The sequence below is a fragment of the Abramis brama genome (genome assembly GCF_963993115.1).
Source record: "Abramis brama genome assembly, chromosome: 4".
Classification (NCBI taxonomy): Eukaryota; Metazoa; Chordata; class Actinopteri; order Cypriniformes; family Leuciscidae; genus Abramis; species Abramis brama.
Window position 1 is genome coordinate 13658537 of NC_139966.1, and position 20541 is coordinate 13679077.

Genomic DNA, 20541 nt, shown 5'->3' on the forward strand with positions numbered 1-20541 from the left:
AGTCAACAGCACATAATGTAAAATGTTATGTTTTTCATAATGTAATGTTGCCAGAATGTAAAAGTAGTTATTTTATGGATTTAAAAATTATCCATTTTTGTTTGTCCTTTACAAATTAACGCAAAATGAATGCCTATCGTCTAGTACAAATGCACAGTGCTCACATTTATTTGGGACATTAAAACATTACATATCAGTTTGTGCCTTATATTGTGATCTCACAGCAGAATATTTTAATCCAGACACATGTGACGCATATAACAAATACATGCATGCAGTTTTGACAGCTTTAATCGCCTTTTTGATTCTTACATGAGTTAATTGACGACAGAACTACGGGTACAGCACGCCGCATTTGCGCGCGATGTGCGTACCGCAAGCACAGTACAACAGCCGTCAACCGTATGACAGAAAAGTTAGTTTTGCTGACATTTGACCTGACAACATCTCATCTTCCCGAAGATAGCCAACTGAATAAGGACAACGCCCTTTTCTCAGCATCTGACAGAAGTGTCACAAGCTTTCACACACATCTAAAATAAAAGTAGCATCAGAAAAAAAGAGAATTACATTTGTTGTTGACTGCACACTATTCGACTTCCTCAAAACGGTCTTGCAACCCACCAGTTGAGAAAGATTAACTCTATATTTACTATGTGCATATCACTGTCTGATGTTCTGCTGAAGCTCATTCGGCACTTGCTCATTTCCGCACTCGTTTGGCTTGCGCCTGGCGCTGAGGTGAAACTGGAGTGTGCATCTGAAAAGTCTCATGTTTTTTGTGGTCTTAAAGAGACGGTTCAGCGTTTTAAGAAACGCAATTTTTGTCAATAAAAAAAGAGACAGAAACAGCAGTTGTGAGAGGGGTGGCCAAAGGGGTGGCCAAGCTTAGACCAAGGGTGGCCACGGCCACCCCTGGCCACCCCCTAGCTCCGCCAGTGATCAAACTTAGTCTCATTATTTGATACATTAAGTGTCCTTACCCCTTTTAAAAAATCCTTACCCCTTTTAAAGTGTTAGAACTAAATGGATGGTTTGCTCAAGGCTGTTGATCTGCTGAATTTCAAACAATGCTATAACTTCTTGCTTTCCTGTAAGCATTTACTCCAGGCTCTTACTAGTACTGCACAGTAAGAAAGACATTTCCCATGCCCCGGAAATGTACATTTCTTAGAATTAATAAACAATTAATACTGAGTGTTCATGGCACCAACAGGTTAATTGATTGTAATATTAATTTTACTACATTAAGTTAATTATATTAACTGATCCAAATATTCATAATCAATTATGATTGGTTATTAATATTTCTTACAGCTAATTTGCTACAGGAGTAACGCATAGTTGTCAACAGAACTCAACTGCATGCACGCTGGAAGTTTGGAAGTACACGCTGGAAGTACAACTTTGTTGTAAAAAGAATTTTATAAAACGGATGGTTCCGGTCCTTGATTCTGATTGGTTGAGCCGCGTTTGAAGCTGTTGTAAATTACGTGGATTATGATACTGTTGATCATCTGTCCATCATCGCATAAAGCCCGCCCTGACAATTTGATTGGTCCAAACAGATCTGGTTAGGAGCATAGTTGCTCCACAACAAATCAAGACCAGACCAAACTTCCCGACCTAAAATGTTGTGGACGGGGCTAAGTTTGGCTGGTATCCAGGCTTCCACCAAGTATGATCATTTTATCTTACTGAAATGTGCCCTGGGGGGACATTTAAAAATGATATTTGTCCCTGGGGGGGACAAATAAAAAACACCTGGTATTAAGACAAGTAGACGATGTTAAATAAAGGCGTGAACTGACTAAAACGTTTTGAGCTTGTCCACTTTCGACCACTTCCAGCGGTAACGCATTAGACCGGATTGCTTTCGTAGTGTAGACACTCATGTGGTCAAATGTGTTCAAACAGCCACAAAAGACGCTTACTGACCTAATGCGTAAACATTATGGGAACTGCGGAGGCCAGACACGATTTAAATGTTGTCGGCTGTAAACCCAAGTTTGGTTTGAAGACAAAAATGTACCAAGCACAATGTTCTCTCACCATTCTTGATTTCTAACGCACTTACCGTTTTCTTAGAAGTCTTACATATATCAGAGTAGAAATGAAAGCTGCTGCTCGCCATATGTTTTCACATCATCTCTAAAAAGAGTTCATATGTAAATTGAGAGCTTCTTTTGTCCATCAGGTCGAAAGATCTAAAAAGCCCATACATTTACCTGCCCCTTGAAAAAATCAGGACAGAAATGGTTTAAAGTGGACAAGAGATGGATTAAAATACCAGGTACAAACAGAAATGTCTCCCTCCTCTTCTTGGGATCCATCTTAAAACAGAGACTTTTTTTAGGCTGTATTTCTTTAATAGATCAAACCCAATGAAATGATCTTTCAAAGAGCAATTCATAAGTAGCCTGTAAGCCATATCATTCCAGGGTAACATGCGTGTTTGTAATTCAAACTGTATTCCCTCCTGCTACCTTTCTCAACCTCTACTTTCTCCATTTCCACAGCAGCATATTGTGTTAGAGCACCTCTGCTCAATACTTATACACTGCAACAGCCAAATTTGATCACCGTCATTTATCAAGACAGGACGCGCAGGTAAACTTATGACACTGGGGTTAATTTGTATTTGTCTCTTTTCACCTTAGACCTGACGGAGTTGAAAGAGGAGAGTCAAGAACTCAATGAAGTGGAAGAGAACAAAGAGGAGAGTCAAGAACTCAATGAAGTGGAAGAGAACAAACAGTTTGAGATGCATCATAATTTCACAACAGGAGAAGAATCCACACAGACTGAAAAGATAACCTCACGAAAAAGAGCCCAGAAGACCAAATCCAATAGTTCTAATCTAACACAAAAACAAAACCTTGAAATCCACAGAAGAGTTCACACTGGAGAGGAGCCTTTGACTCACGTGAGAATTTGCACAGAAGAGAAGCCGTTCACATGTGTTCAGTGTGGAAAGAGTTTCAAATTCAATAGAAACCTTACTGCTCACATGAAAGTTCACACAGGGGAGAGGCCTTTCACCTGCAAACTGTGTGGGAAGAGCTTCACACAAAAAGTAAATATGAAGACTCACATGAACAGTCACACTGGAGAGAAGCCTTTCACATGTGTTCAGTGTGGAAAGAGTTTTACACGTGAAGGAAACCTTAATTCCCACATGAACAGTCACACTGGAAAGAAGCCTTTCACATGTGTTCAGTGTGGAAAGAGTTTCAGATCTAAAGGAAACCTTAATTCCCACATGAGTCTTCACACTGGAAAGAGCCCTTACACCTGCAAACAGTGTGGGAAGAGTTTCACATTAAAAGGAAATCTTAAGGCTCACATGATAATTCACAATGGAGAGAAGCCAATCACATGTGTTCAGTGTGGAAAGAGTTTCAGATGTAAAGAAAGACTTGGGTACCACATGAATATTCACTTAAGGGAGAACTGTTTTATATGTCATCAGTGTGGAAGGAGTTTCAAAGACAAGAATCACCTTAAAAAACATGTAACAACTCACACTGGAAAGAAGCCTAACATGTGCCATCACTGTGGAAAGAGTTTCAAATTCGAAGCATTGCTTAGGGTTCACATAAGAGTTCACACCGGAGAGAAGCCTTACTCCTGCCCTCAGTGTGGAAAGAGCTTCACTGCTAAAGGAAACCTTCAGACTCACATGAGAATTCACTCCGGAGAGAAGCCTTTCTCCTGCCCTCAGTGTGGAAAGAGTTTCACTGATAAAGGAAACCTTCAGACGCACATGAGAATTCACTCTGGAGAGAAGCCTTACCCGTGCAATCATTGTGGAAAGAGTTTCAGATTTAAAGGAAACCTTTACACTCACATGAGGCTTCACATGTCTTAGTGTGAGAAGATGTACACATATCAAAGAGATCTCAAACATTTACAAAATCATCAGGGAAAGAAATGGCAGTTGTGAGTCTGAAAGGTTTCTGAAATAAAAATAAAATAAAAATTCCCTGCACATTCACAAGTGATTTAATTAGGATCTGTGTAAACATTTATTTTGAAATTTCAACTTAAAGGGTTAGTTGACCCAAAAATGAAAATTCAGTAATAACTCACCCTCATGTTGTTCCAACCCCGTAAGACTTTCGTTCATCTTCGGAACACAAATTAACACATTTTTGATGAAATATGAGAGCTGATCACTCCTACATAGATAGGCTTCTAGGCAATTTCATTCTGCTGGTCCAGAAAAGTTTAACGTGTGGATTACTTTTATCACGGATGGATAGGGTTTGATGGAGTTCTAAAAAATATACCCATTGACTCCCACTATAAAGATTGGAAGAGCCCGTTTTTCTTTTTTATATATATATATAACTCTGATTGTATTTGTCTGAAAGAAGAATGTCATATACACATAGGATGGCTTCAGGGTGAGTAAATCATGGGCTAATTTAAATTTTTGAGTGAAGTGTCCATTTAAAGCTCCAGTCCGTAACTTTTTTGGTTAAAAATTATCCAAAATAAATTTGAGCAAGTAAATAACCAGCCAGTGTTCAAAACTCTCTGCTTGCTTTAGCTCGATTCAAAACGGTAAGCTTGTAATAATGTTTTAATTCCAGTGGTACTGGTGGATTTCCGTGGGAAATTCGAGCATGTCTTTGCATCATTATGTCACATCTGTCCACATAAAGAAGAGTCTCGGCTAGTAGACTATGAGTGTGAGGATGTTGGAGTTGGAGATTAATAGCCTTTTTTCACTGCACCTGATATATTTAAACTTATCAATTTGATGGCGGATCCAGAAATGTTCAAACGACAATCACCAGGAACAACTGGAGATTCACCCGTTGTAATGCAAAAGACTTCGTTCGGAGTGGCTACAGAAAAAAAAAGACTGCAACCGGCCCATAAGAAAACAAGGATAATTTTGTCACGCAATGCTGATGTTGTTAACATTCACAATTTGAGAACAAAGTATAATTTGCTTGGTTTGACGTGATATGACAAGCGATTTAATCAGCGCCATTTACTGCAATGCTTTTTTCCCTTTAGTTGGTCAAAACAAAAGTGGATGTTACTTACTGGTTTAGATTATATTTTTTTCCGGTGAAAATTCTTATGTTGGTCATTGTTACGAGCTCCCCTGTCTAGGGTAGAGGAGAACGAACAGAAATAAATCTTTTAAAGAATCCCCCAAATCAATGCAACGAAATAAACATCTTCAAAGCCCCTGTCTCCCGTCCAAGCACTGATTCAACACTAGAACCATTTTCCAAATCAAAAAAATACATTTATTTAGGGAACATACAATAACAGTGACCAAGAAAACTCAAGATTTTTACAAGGAAGCAATTAACTTCAGGAGGAGGCTAATGCCAAAATAACAAATAAAACAAGTCTGTTTTAATAAACTAAATAACCTAAACACCAAAATAACGATGTAAACAAAAGACAATACTAAACCTAACTTCCTCTCTAAAAATAATCAGGAGAAAAATAAGTCATTCAAATTAAATGGCCCCAACCTACTTACAGGGGGAAAACAAATGAAAAGAAATCCTTTAACAGTCAAAACAACATTGCACTGATCTCTCACCTCAGTAATAAGTCTTACTTGGTACACAAACACAAATGGAGAAAACTGCAACAGGAGAAAGGGTCTCTTCAGAAGAGAGATGAGGGGAAACCTCCCTCCTCTCCAGTGCTGAAAAACTGGTCAGCTTTTATGGCAGAGCACACACCTGCAAAAGTGAATCAGCACAGGGAGATAACAGGTGCTGCTACTTCGGCTGAATCCTAATTCTCTGTCTTAAGGCGGGCATACACTGTGCGATTTTCGTCCGAATTTGAGCCGAATTCTGACTCGTGCGACTCTTTTTCGGGTCGGGCCGATTTTCAGCTTTGTCGTGCGTCGTTTGTCGTGCAGTGTTCGTGCAGTGTACAGGGGGAAACGAGAGGCGATTAACCTCTCCCGACCGCCAATCGGATGGTCGGGTGAATTTCTGGCATGTTAGAAATTTTGGTCGCTCCTCGTGACTATATTGCACAGTTAAAGCAGAGCTACGAACCGATCGCCCTAAACTCAGTGTTTTTTCCCTCATTGCGCCTGCGCTAAAACAGAAGTTTAACCATTTAATTTGCAGCAAATCTGCAGCAAAAAATTTAATAAAAAAAAACAAAAGAGGGAGATCTTTATAATGTTCTGTAGTTAAAACTAGCTACAAATCACTGTTGCTTACCTCCTGTTCGTGTTGCAAAAATGGATTAACCATATATATTACCCACGTCTTTCAAGCCATCTGCGATGTAGGCTATCTACACCATGCCTCTTTTATTAATTTGTTAAAACAATGTTTTTGAAATAAAGCTGTTTTTAATTTTTATTGATGACTAATTATTGCAGTGTTCGGACATATTATAGAGTGTTAATAATTAGTTATATGCATATAATTAATTGTAATCGACCTAAATATTTTAGACAATCTCCAATGAGGAGGAGTAAGCTTCTATATAATATTTGATTATCCTCAGCGCGTTGGTTATGCCGTGATATGCGCTATGAAATTATTGCGTGGCAAATTAATTATAATAGCCTATCAATTTAATAATAAATGTAGCCTAGGCCTTCCCTAATAATAATAATACACTAATAATACATAAATTGGAAATGCTAAATCATCTTTATTGATAGCTGATGCTTGTTTTGACAATATCTCTGGATAGGCTACATGATAATGTTGTTATGTAGTTGTCTTTTATCCCTTTGTAAATTGTTATGCACAGCACTTTGGTCAGCCTAGGGTTGTTTTTAAATGTGCTTTATAAAGAAAGAAAGAAAGAAAGATATCGTCTATTGGCGCAACCCGGCATGGGTTTTATATTGAGGAAACAAAAATGCTTGGTATCTACCACTTCCCCTTAGCCCTACCCCTCGATCAAAACGAGAACTGGGATAGCCCTTACTCTCACGTGAACGTATAAAACTAAGGGGAAGGGGTAAGACAGAAAATTGGGATTCAGCCTTACCCTATGGGAGAGCAGAAACAATAGAAAGACAAGCATTCACAACACTTTATCAAGGATACGCACTTTGATGTAACACCCCCACACTTAAGTTTACAAATCCACTGAATTGTAAATAAACCTCATTAACCCATAGGATTATAGACTCTAGATAAGGCATCCGCTACCACATTCCCAGAGCCTTTTTGAAGTTGAATATCTAGGTTGTATTCCTGGATTATTAAAGACCAGCGCATCAATGGCCTGTAACTTAAAGTAATTGTAAAAAAAAAAAAAAGTAACCTGTAACTTATCCACCTGTAACTTAAAAGGTAGACCAAAATCTGGTTCAGAGAGAACTGGAGCGTTACAAAGAATATCTTTGGTGAGAACAGAGTACTGCAAAAAGTTATCTGGCGTTACAAAGGCAGAAATTTCTGAAGCTCGTGGTGTTAAAGGAACTTGCCAGTAGACTTTCAAAAGATCAAGCTTAGTTACATACATAGCTGATCGACTCTGTCTATACAGTCTTCTAAACGGGGCAAGGGAAAAGAGTTTGGCTTAGTGATGCAATTTACTTTTCGATAGTCAGTACACAAGCATGGTGAACTCCAGTGATATGAATCACCAAAAAAAAAAAAAAAAAAAAAGTTCTACTAAAGAAAAACTCACATCTTACATGGCAAGACAATAAATATATTATCAGCATATTTTTATTTATTTTAAGTGACCTATTCCATTAACATGAATAAATCAACCTGCTCAGCAAAGTTTTACTTCTTCCGACTTCCAGTTGGCGAGGGCTCATCCAACAAATGATCACCTTCCTCAAACCAACTCTCCATCTCAATTGCTTCAGCTTCTCCAAGCGAATCGTCCTTCAGCTACAGGTTCAACACTGAATTGGACTCTTTGAAATCTTCACCAAAATCCCCTGACAGGGAGACTTTGGCAGTTACAGTGGGCTGAAAACTGGCAATCCTCTGTAGCAGCCCACACCTCTCACAACGATGAAACTGGCATTTTCCATCAAAGTCCGCCTGCCAGGCAGAGCACTTCCTACAGCAACGCCGTACACTGACCTCCGCACCAGTCACATGACCAGTCAGCGTTTTTGCTTCGCATTCATCGACTGTGAACAAAACATCCATGCTCTGACCAGTCAGAGCTGCCACCTCTTTCATTTCACTTGTACGGGTCGTGGTCAGGTACAAATCCCTGGTGGACACATTGGTGATGTCATAGGATTTACTACTCACCAGCGCTCCCAGTTGTGTCTCCCACAACTGAAGCTTTATCTGATCTGTGTGATCTGCTATGTAACAGGTTTGCGTTTCCATTGGCACCATCAACCGTTTCAGTGGCAGAACTGACATGCATCACTTTCACTTTCACAGCAGCAACCAAAGCTATGAACAAAGAATTTTATTCATCAGTATTATGACAAATACATGTAAGATCCAGACAGAATCAGTTTAGTCCTTTTTCAAAGGAAAACTTAAACCGACACTACAAATGGCCATTAAATCAAACATAACATGGCAACAACAGATCCGAGAACTTGGATGTAAGTGGAATATGGTATAGGCTATGTCAACTACATTAGGTGCTAGTAAAATGCCAATATTCAAAATGTATCAATTTAGTCCTTTTTTAAAGGAAAACAGACACAACAAATGGTAAAATAAGAAATAACATGGCAACAACATGCAAGGTTTATTTATGGGTGAGGCAGACAATCAACTACATTACCCTAAATGTGGGTGCCTGTAAAATGCCATCCTTCATATATTCCCCAAAGTATTCATATTGATGATGCACTGGCAGCCTTGAAACAATGCTGCAAGTGTTTGCTTCAGGGAATATCTTGGCTGGCTCATTTTCCTGCGGATGCAGAAACTCTAATGTTGCTTCTACTGGGAAATCCAGTCTAGGAATGGAGGTGGATCCTGAAGCAAATGCCAAAACCTGGCTCAGAGTAAGAGGTGATGAAGCTCCTTCTGAGGAAAAATGAACACAAAAAGGTTATTTTTTATAAAGGATTATTTATGATTATTGTTCTTAAAACTTTAAATATGGATATTTTTTCTTACAAAAACCCATCACTTCATTCCAGAAGGCATTTATTAGCAATTTCTTTTCTAAATGCTTAAATCATGACAATTTTTGAACCATTTTTCAGGTGGGGCGACCCATGCTCATGTGCAGTCCTAAGTGCATATCTTACAACGCTGTCTATTTCTATAGAAGCCAGAGCTTCTAATGGCAGGTGCAGTGAGTCACAGGTGTAGATGTAATTAGTTACTCAGTAGAGATCGGGGAAACCAAAAGGACCATTACAGGGGGACCTGTAATATCATACAAAGTATAATCACAAACATCAAAGGAAAAAAAATAAAAGAGAAAAAAAGACATGATATGGTGGTCACTTTTTTTCTTTCTTTGATGCTTGCGATATTTTGTAATAACACACACACACATATATAATATGCTATATATAAATCACAAACGCAGACATCACATTATAAGACAGACGCAAGTGTCACGTTCATTGAGACGAGTGCATGTTGCAAAGTCATATTAAAGACACTGCACTGAGCCGTGTTGAGTAGCGTGTTAAATACGTGTTAGCGAAAAAAAACAATAACTTCACTGCTACACGTGAATGATACGTAACGTGACACCACACTTCACTGCCACACGTGATTTACGTGACGTCTACGCCTCATCTGCACCACTAAATAAAATTAAAAATTAAAAACACCTGGTATTAAGATGTGTTTTGGAGATTGAATCACAAATTAAATGGAAACTGTTCTCTGCCTGGTGCGGAGAACGCCTTCTGAATCTTGCTATCAGTACTTGATTTCTGCAATGAATGTTTCTTTGCTGGGTTATCTCTGAGGAGAGATCCTTATTTCGTCTTCTCCATGGTACATGAGGCTGAGGCCTGCACGTACTTGGATTTGCACCTGGTATGGTGATAGTCTTTCTTCACCCCTTGCCGGGTTGTATTCCTAGGTCCCTACTAAATTTGCGGATCATTTGTGCTGCAGGCCTTCTGTCCTCCACCTTAATACCTCAGATCAGGAAAAACTTAATCTGTTATGCCCCGGGCTTTGGATGCTTATGTCCACAGAGCTGCCCTGTGGCGTATATATAAGAGCAATTATTTGTCTGCTTCGGGTTACCTAAGATAGGTTGCCCTGCATCTAAACAGATAATGAGCAAGTGAAAACTGGAACCGAGGGGGGCCGAGGAGGGTTCAGCCTCCTAGCTCCCCTGAGGAAATGGATTATGAGGTCATTCTTTCCCAGCGACTGGCCATTTACAGGCTGCGTAAATGCTGCTATGGCCGCCACATGCACCTTGAGCATGGATGGGGTTCTCCCGCTGTCCAACAGCTCTTGCAAGAAAGAAAGTACCACCGTTACCTCACAATCTAGCGGGTCCAATTCATGAGCTGAACACCATTCAGCGAACACTGACCATTTAGACGCATAGAGCCGTCTAGTAGACTGAGCTCTAGCCTGTGTGATCGTGTTCATCACTCCTCCACAGCTCCGGGTATGGGTGCCAAACTGCGCCCTTGGCCTGAGACAACAGGTCCTTCCTCAGCGGAATCGGCCATGGAGCTGTGCTCCCCAGTTCCATCAACTCTGGGAACCAAACTTGATTCTCCCAGAGCGGGGCTACCAGGATTATCGAGCATTTGCACTCCCTGATTCGCTTGATTACCTGTGGTAACAAGGCAACTGGGCCAGTCTAGGCCAGTCTGGGCCAGTCTAGGCCAGTCTGGGCCAGTCTAGGGCCAGCGCGTCCCTTTCTTTTGAAAAGAACATTGGGCAATGAGAGTTGGCTTGTGACACGAACAGGTCTACCTCCGCTCTGCCGAAGATGTCCCAGATGTTTTGTACCACCAGGGGATGCAAGGACCATTCCCCTGGGGGAAGCTTGGCCCTGGACAACATGTCTGGGCCCACATTCAGGACGCCCGGCACATGCACTGCTCTCAGCGAGCACAGATTGTGTTGGGCCCATATAAGGAGGCGTTTTGCTCTTGCAAGAAGGCTCCGGGACCTGAGGCCGCCCTGGCGGTTTATGTAAGACACCACTGACATGTTGTCTGTTCTGACTAGAACGTGGTGGTTCCTCAGCACAGGGAGGAAAAACTGTAGGGCATTCTCGACCGCTTTCATCTCTAGACAGTTTATGTGTAGACACTTCTCTGCGTCTGACCACAGGCCCATTGATGGCCTCCCTTCGTAAAGGGCGCCCCAACCCGTGTTGGAGGCATCTGTCGAGACTACTTTGACTTTTGAGGCTATGCCCAGGTTCACGCCGGACTGGTACCAGTCGGCCCTCGTCTACGGTTTCAGCGCTGCTGCGCATGTCTGATTCACCGTGAGATGAAGCAAACCTGATATCCATGCTCGCGCTGGAACACGCCGCCTCAGCCATAGCTGAAAAGGGCACATGTATAGCAGACCCAGCCGCAGCACTGTCGAGGCTGAGGCCATAAGACCCATCATCCTCTGAAACACTCTGAGATATTAGGTTTCAGGTTTCCGAGCTGGCACCTGAAACACCACCAGCGTGAGCTGGGCTCATACGCTGGGGCATTATGTGTGTGCATAACATAGATACAGTTGTGTTCATAGGTAGGGGTGAGCACTGTACAGCGGGAACATTTCCTACACTTAAAACATGAACGGCATGAGCCGGTTTGACTGATATGGACCCTGGGGTGGTGTGAGACACTTATGTGTAGGGGTGAACACTGGGTAGTGGGCACTTTTCCTACACTTAGCGGTCGAGCGGCATGAGCCAACTTTATTGTTTTCGACCCTGGATGAGTGTGACTCACAGAGAGGGTAGTGCTTATGTGTAGGGGTGGGCACTGGGTAGTGGGCACATTTCCTACATTCAAAACACCTTCGGCCTGAGCCGGAATATGATCAGACATAATGCTCTTTTTGAGATTTATGTGGGTCGCCGTGAGAACGGCGTTTGTGTGCAGGCGAGCGAGTTGAGGAACTGACTCGTTGGAATACACTCTTCAAATCGCCTCTGTTGAGGGAACTGAGAGAGCGGGTTGTGCCGATTTCTGCGCCTTACTAGGGGGGCTAGGAAGATTTAGGAGGCTCAAAGTTCGGTGCGATCTTGGGCCTGGGTCCCCGGGCGGGAGGCGGTCTGCGGCGGCTAGTGGAGCGCAAGCGCTGACGCACATCCCGAGCCTGGCGATGCTGTGAGGCTGGTTTCCGAGCGGGCGGCTGCTTCTTAGCGCGACCCGCTGCGGAACTGGAGCGCCGCGGTAGAAAGTGTCTCATGGCCTGAGACGCCTTCTGTACCTCAGAATAGCCCTCCGCGAAGCCCTTCACCAAGGGACCGAAGAGACCAGATGGTGACACAGGAGCGTCCAGAAAAGTGGCACGGTCAGAGTCTGACATGTCGGACAGCGTTAGCCACAGGTGACGCTCCCAGCCTCATCCAGGGAGCAGAGAAGGTTGGCCTGATGTATCTGGAGAATCGCCATGGCATGTAACGCAGATGCGGCTTGACCGGCAGCAGCATATGCGCGGCCGATCAATGCCGAAGTGGTCCGGCAAGCTTTAGTGGGCAGACTTGACTTGGACCGCTATCCTGCAGAGGGCGGACACAAGTGTGTTGCTACCGCTTCCTCAACCGGAGGAACGGAGAGATATCCTCTTTCCTTGGCGCCGTCGACCGCGGAGAGCGCCGAAGAAACAGAGGACCTCAGCCTGGCCGAATACGGAGCTCCCCGCGACCTGGAGAGCTCGTCGTGCAGTTCGGGGAGGAAGGGAGCGGGCCTCAAAACAGGCGAAGAGCGGCGTCCTGGCAGAAAGCAGCCATCCAGCCTGTTGGGCGCAGGCTCCTGGGGCGCAGACCATTCGAGGCCACGGTCCTCCACGGATTCCGACCATTCCTCGCTCCCGGACGCGAGGAGAGAACAGCTGTCGTCCTCCACGACACCCCCGTCCATCTCGTCGAGCACCGCCGTAGCGGGACGCTGACCGTCGATGAAGGAGACGGGGGACTCCGAAAGAGAGCCGGCGAGGGCTCTCTCACTGAAGTTTCAGGCGGCCTCTGTGAACGGCGCTTTTTACAGCGCGGCCCAACAGGGAGCGTCGGAGGGGCGGACTCGGTGGTAAACAAGGCCTGTCGAGCCTGCAGGGTCGAGAGAGGCAGTGCTTCGCACTCACGGCAGCCGCCGTTAGAGAGCGTGTGATCCACATGGTCCTGGCCCAGGCAGGAAGGGCCTAGGTCTGCTTGCTGCAGCAAATGCGTTTTAAATTATTAAAAATTAAGGGTAATTTTTTGCTTCAATATTCTCAAGAAAAGGAGTTTCTCCCATAGCGTAAACTAAACTTACGCAACACGAGAGTACTCTCGTAAGAGAACTCCCTTTTTGGGAAAAGCTTTTGGCAGAACAATGTAATTGTGAATATTAAGGTACTTCAGCTACATAAATGGTCATATAATCCTAACATTTTGCATGGTGTATCCTGACACATAGGGGAAACTAGCAGAAAAAGATTCTGGGGATTGCTGCCTTTTTGCTGTCAAATATCACCCTCAACATAGCCCAAAAGACAAAAAAATGTCTGTCCGCCTGACAAATTGTCATGTCAAGTGATAGTTTTCAAGCATTTTATTAAACATATCACTGCCTCAAATGTACATTAAAAAGTTCTCAAGTTTATAAGCTTCAATTTAAGTCCAAGATGACCTTTCTATCTAGAGGATTACAGCTGGTATAAGAAAAGTTTCACTTAGGGTGACCAAAATCTGAGCTGCTGTCCCGAATCCTAGATCCGTCTCTAATTGTCCCGAAAATTATACTTAAGCAATATCTTGAGTAAAACATTAAAAACTGTCCGTGGAGGTTGAGTCGTCCTGCAGCCAGCCCCCGTCGGCTGCTCATTGGCTGCGGCATCTTTTTTGTTTATTTTTTCAAAGACACTTTTGCACGATATTCAAATTTTTCCAGTTTCACATGTATATGCACGAAGACAATACGACCGTTTTGTTTTATACATAGGCCTTGATGAAGCAAGTTGCAGCAGCCGCAAGGACAGTGAATGTGCAGGCAGCCAGTCATAAAGGAGTGATTGATTGGTCACGGCACTGTGCACAAAAAAATACCTAATGTCTGATGTCGGGTTACACAAAGCAAATCATCTACACAATTATTTAGTTTTCTTATTTAATGTCCGACGATTTAGTTATAGGCTAATAATAATTTTGGCCTGAAAGGTCTGATTTACGCATTGTAACAGTCATTGTTTTTTGGGTTTTTTCACAATTTGAGTTCATGATTTTAATGTTGTTGTTTTTTTGTGGCAGACTAAAGACTAATGACAGACTGTTGATCTTTGAATAAAAATATGTTTGGTTTGGTTTGGTTTTGGGTTTTTTTTTTTTAGCAAAACATGTATCCTTTTCACTCCTCTTCAACATAACTAAATATTCAAACTATTTACATACAGTGTCAATAGACAAGAGGTCAGGATGTTCAAAAGGTCATTGCTGATTTAGTGTGAGTAATAACTTATAACTTTTTGTTTAAGCATTTTATCAATGGAGGGCCCAGCACTGAGTTTCCCCATCCTCACCAAGCTACAAGGACTGGATCTACTGTAGGACAGAGGTGTCGTCCATCTCCAAAAAAGAGGTACCACAAACGCGTGTTGGGTGCACACATACATGAACACACACAGGTTCAAGTCACACTTGATCATTGATGACATAATATCAAGCTGAAGGCAAAAATCAGTAAAAGGATCTGCACACTGTTAAAAAAAAATCCCAGCAGCTTTAATAGCAAAAAACATTGGGTTTTGAGAAACACATAGAAACATTTTATGACATATTATGAATCCACTTAATATTAATCCATAAAATAATCAAAACACATTGATAATGAAAATAATTGTTTCTTTCAGCCCTAATGATGTTATTTTTCTTTCATTTACAGGTGTGAATCAGCTCTCAGAAGGACCAAGAAGGACAGAAAAATCAGGAGAGGAGGTGAGATCTATTTCTTGGGACAAAAGTTATTTACATGAAATTCATGAAGCTTTGCAATCATTGAATTGATGAACAGGACATCTTTGTGAACTCTCTCAATGTACAGATCTGCCCTTGTGTAAAGGACAAAATCACAGAAATCAAGTCCACCTAAAAATCAGCTGCCCTTGGATTTGATAGTAGCAGTTGTGGCTTTTTGATACTTTGATGTCTTGTCCAATGTTGATGACAGAAGTCTTTGATAGTTGAGGCAGCTTCTTCTATGGTCATGTCTCTTGATCCAAAGGGGCACTTAATTTCGAGCAGTCCAGTTTCCCCATCATCACATATAATAGCATCCGGGGTTGCACCAAGAAAAGGCTGTAGCATTAGGCCAGCATCGTGTACATGTCTAGATGGATATTTCTCTTGGTAGAGCTCCTTTACAATTGGCTCATTGGCAGTGCCATAGCTTGTTGCCTTTGAGGTGAAGGGTTTGGGGTAGTACATCGACTGGATGAATTCCTCTGTAACTTTTTTTCTTTTCAATATTTTTCCAAAGTTAGAGGCTGTCAGCCTTCCCTCACAATCTTTGTGCCATTTCTCACAGGCAGCCTGTGCCTTTGTCGCCACTTGCATTTTCCTTGCTTCTTCAAGTTTGAAACTCTGATTGACTTGTTCAGTAGGTGTTGGTAGAGAGATGTCTGGGGAGAGGGGCCTAGGAATACAGAAACAGCAGAAATTACAATATAACTAATAATAACAACATGTGAGAGGGAGTGCTCTGTTGTGGTTATTGGCACTGGTGTGCTGCGGTCTTAAGGTATGCTATTTAGTCAATTCATAGTAAATCATTAATTTTTCCTATTTTTCTAACACTATTTTCTCTTCCAAATTTTAAAAGCATTTATGTTCCATGGCTACACAGTTTTCATTGTTTTACTTGTTTCAAATATTATGTGCTCTATCAAGTGTACACTTTATTTTGAATAATTTTACTGATATGTTGGTTGGTTTGTGACATTTGGCTTGTACCAGAACATATTTGTTTTCATTCATTCATTTTAAACCATAAATTTATATTTGCAGTGCCGCTAGAGGATGAGCAACCACCCATGCAACAGCAGCCAGAGGAAGTGCCAGAACATCTGGACCAGCATCCGCCACTGGAGCTGCCCTCAGGGGAAGTGGAGCAAGAGCTGCTGACATTAAGGAGTCTAACAACACTGACACCAGAACTCCTGCACTGCAGCAATATTTCAAACTATTTCCGGTACTGCACTGGCTTCAGTTACAATCAGTTTAACAACTTGTGCTCTGTGTTTGCTGTGCCAAATACTTATACAGCTCCACAAACCTTTGTCCCATTAACATATAAGAGGGTTGATCGAGAAATAAATAAAATGCCACTACGTCACCAACTTTTGCTGGTTCTCATGAAGTTGCGCCAAAATTTAGACTTAAAGGATATGGCTTACAGATTTCAGATACCAGAACGAAGCGCAGGCACTCTTTTCAACTCATGGGTCGATTACATGTTTGATGTACTTGGTGAATTACCTGTATGGCCACATAGAGACACCATCATCTCCCAAATGCCAGATAAATATAAGATCAACTTTGGAACAACTCTAGCAATACTTGATTGCACAGATGTAAAGATTGAGAGGCCAAGTTCATTAGTACTGCAAAGTCAAAGTTTCTCAAACTCTGAAATCAAACAACACTCTGAAATCACTGACTGCATGTGATCCATGTGGCGCTATCATGTTCACATCGACTCTTTTTACTGGATCATTGTCTGACAATGAAATTGTTCAGAAAAGCAAATTCCTAGAGTTGCTGAAAACACTCATGTCTCATATCTACCTGAACAAAGGTGATGGTGTAATGGTTGACAAAGGATTTCTCATTGAGAAAGAATTGGAAGAAATTGGACTGAGAGTAAATATCCCCCCTTTTGCTCAGTCAAACAAACAGATGTCTGCCGCTGATGTACACAAAACATTAAAGATAGCTGCTCACAGAGTTCATGTGGAGAGAGCTATTGCCAAAATAAAGAAATTCAAAATTGTATCGGGGAGAATACCCAACATCAGGTTGGGCAACATAAATCAAATTTGGTATGTTGTAAGCATGCTCTCAAATTTTCAGCCTCACATATTATAGGCTAGTTATCCTGTATTTCTCTGTGTTGAGCAAGGGATTTAAAATGTCAAAAAGATGGCTCATCTAAAATAATTTTATTGTATGTGTGTATATATGTGTAAAGATTTTTTTGTGACTGGAATAGTTGTATTTGTTAATAATCTACTGTGATTAGCTGTAAGTGTTGCACATTTTGACTTCTGGGGGTCCCGCATACATCATTATGAGAAATGATGTAGAGGAATGCACATTGCTTGAATGTTTTCAAATGTAAATAAAAATAAATTGATCAACTGTTAGCTGTCATAGTCTACTTATGTAGATATGAATATTTGAACCATCTTTCCTCCAGATACTGTGCAGTGTGCAGACTGTTAGTGTATTATTTACCTGGTAACTCAAACCACATCTGATTGGAAGTTCCTTTCCCTGTACTGTCACCCTAGCAGTCTGCTCTCACACCTGACTCTTTCCTAAAAAAGGCAGCAAGGTTGTTTTAGGTAATGTATTGCAAAACATGAGCTTCATAGTCACCTCACAATGTTAGTCATACTTGGATATTGTACAGTACATGCAGCATCACAAAGATGAAAACATGCTGTTTCTCTGAGTTCATGAAGAGAATATGAATGAATGAAAATAAAACACACAGACTGTTTAACTGCAGAATAAGTACTTTGCCCACCACTGTGTACTGTACATGACCTCAACCTATGATTACCTGTTTGGGTTGTAGGAGCAGATGACCAGCTTCTTTTTCCGTTTAGCCTTTGCTTTGGCAACAATGACAGACGTGATAGGTTGGGCGCTCGTGATCTGCTTACCTCTCGGCTGATGCCACTGCTGGGCCTGACTTGTACAGGACAGCTGATCTCTCCCCCGCAGCCGGTCAACATATAGTGGAACAGACCAATAATATGGGAGCAGTAACCCGGTTCCCTATGGATTCAATCCCAATGATGTGTCAGATCAATTACATGGAACTTGTTACTGTTAACAGATGTTTAGCAAAGCCTAGTATATTACAAAACGCTGCTTTAGCAGAAGAAAAATCTAGCTATGCTAATACGGAGCTTTAAGCTAGGTTTAGATAAAAAATAAGCTAGTAGCAATTACCATAGCATATTTTACAAGTCACGTCAAGTTAGATTAATAAATTGAAAGTAATAATAATACATTAATAAATTGAAAGTAAATCACACTTCTTACCCTGCAGTGCATGCACAATGCTGATCCTCTATCTTGCTGTCTGAGATGGTGATGGCAACGAGATGCGGTTTATCACGTTTACACTGTGACCTGTACATTTTTGCCTGGAGCTGAAGCTTTTCATCGACCTTCTCAACAATATAATTATTAATATAACCCTCCAATGCATACTTAAGGCCCTTTTGGTGACTTTGAGATGATATATAATCTTTCTGTCTCCAAAAATCATCAATTGCCTCCTGTGAAATGTCTCCTACTGTGATAGCTGCCATAGCGCCTGCCACCGAATGTTGACTGTTTGTCCGAGTGAGTGGAGGGGGCATGGCTTAGCCATAGGTCAATTTATACATGTTTTATTTATTAGTCTATTTTGTTTTCTATTTTGGTGTTGGGGCATCCTGACAGGCCCGGTTCTAGAACCAAATCACTGAGGGTGCTTCTGAATATAGTGAGGGTGCTGCTTACATAATCGTAGGAAATAGCTCAGTCATCAGTCTGAAACATAGTATCTCAAAATTGGGGATGTTGTATACAACAATACTACTGTAATTGCTGTTATGTTAAACAGTAGTAGCAGTAAATTATAGAATAGCATGTAAACAAGCAGCAGTCTTCACTTTGCAAAACATTAAAACATGCCACACATAGCCTACTTACACTGTGGTGATACCCTTGTTGTAACCGGCTTCAACTTCAATTGAACACTCCTAGAATGGCCAAAAGTCACTGCCTTACACATGTCTCTCTCCATGACTGTGAGAGACACATTTTTACATAACAAGGCAGAAAATGTACCAAGAACATCCAACCTAACTTGAACATAAACACACGTAACTTTACTAACACAAACCCCAACCATGTTGCTGTAATAACGCATAAATCAACTCCCAACAAACAATTACCCATAATGCACTAGCGCTGAATGCCGGGTCTGTACAATATGACAACCATGACAACACATCAACACCCAATCAGTCATTCATTGTTAGCGTTATGCATAAACATATTGATAAAGCACTGCTGCAGTAACGTTATTACACCAAGGTATTGCTGCTATATTCTTTATGACAACTCCAATAACAACGACAAGCAGTTCAAAACAATTGACAGCAAAAGACCAAGAAGCTGCGCTAGCTTAACGTTACACAACACACATAACGTTACCTAAAGCCCCGTCTCAGAAAGTCAGCTAACAAAATTTCTGAGCGGGAAGCACGCACGCAAGCAAAGTGGGCAATTAAAGAGACAGCTTCACCTTTTGCGTATCGCGATCACGAAAGGACAACTACAATGCATTAAACATGAAAGCATAACGAAATAATTTATTTAATATATATATATATTTGTTTAATTTTATTAATTTATTTATTTTGTGTAGGCTATCCTATTATAGGCAAGAGTGTGAAATCCGTCTGTGTTTTATTTTCGGCAAAATCTCGTTTATGTGTGCTATTAATAATTTTTCATCTGAGGGTGCTTTCACTTTTATTTGAGGGTGCTTAGCACCCTCAAGCACCCCCGTAGAACCGGGCCTGCATCCTGAAGACATGGCTCCTTAATTTAATTACTTTTTTTTCCACCTTAATAAATGATATTTTTTGTGGAACAAAGATTTGTGTCTTTGGTGATCTGTCGGCTGGGGCTGGATTCCTTTTTACCAACTGGAAAAGTTCACATCAAGCCCTTTCTTTATTGAACGGGTCGTAACAAATGAGGTCTTGTCCTATCGTAATGGATTGTGACACGTTATGGTAACAAGTTCGTCCTATTGTATTTATACGTCTTTTTTTCTCATTTTGCTGGTGCAGGCGTTTTATTGGCAGTTTTATCTTGAGTATCGGGGAAAGGGATATAAAATACTGGAATTTAGTATTGAGGTGTTTTGACAAAAGCCTTCGTATGAAGTATTAGAATTGTGTCGTAAAGCGGCTTTTACTTTTTCATAATCGATACCGTCTAAACAATAGATTTAGGGACTGTTCGTTTTTTATTTAAGGGGCCACCGGAGGAGTTTTGAGATCTGTAGTCAAAAAATACATGACCCTCCCTTCGCCAGCAATAAATTTTTCTATGACCCTCCAAAATGATTGTGAAAAAAGGCATGACCCTCCCCGATAATTTATTGATTAGCCTACTTCTGTACTGGTTTGCGCTTGGCAAATATGTTCAGAT

At 41.4% G+C, this 20541-nt stretch overlaps 1 protein-coding gene and 1 long non-coding RNA gene across 4 annotated transcripts in view; one reads left to right on the plus strand and one right to left on the minus strand.

The window, feature by feature from the left end:
* LOC311081676 (uncharacterized protein) overlaps positions 1-5177 on the plus strand; it is a 28116-nt gene extending 22939 nt beyond the window's left edge. For 2 of the 3 annotated variants that reach the window (XM_084112290.1, XM_084112289.1), the window contains exon 3: positions 2661-5177. In XM_084112290.1, coding sequence (XP_083968416.1) covers positions 2661-3871 — 1211 coding nt within the window. In that variant the 3' untranslated portion in view covers positions 3872-5177. The remainder of the gene's footprint in view (positions 1-2660) is intronic. The other variant, XM_084112291.1, reaches the window with a different exon arrangement.
* Positions 5178-15044: 9867 nt separating this feature from the next.
* LOC311081716 lies at positions 15045-18142 on the minus strand. The gene is made up of 3 exons (XR_014605988.1): positions 17985-18142; positions 17551-17633; positions 15045-15730 (listed from the first exon to the last, which is right to left on the minus strand). It is a non-coding gene; the product is annotated as an uncharacterized lncRNA (long non-coding RNA).
* Positions 18143-20541: the final 2399 nt, after the last annotated feature.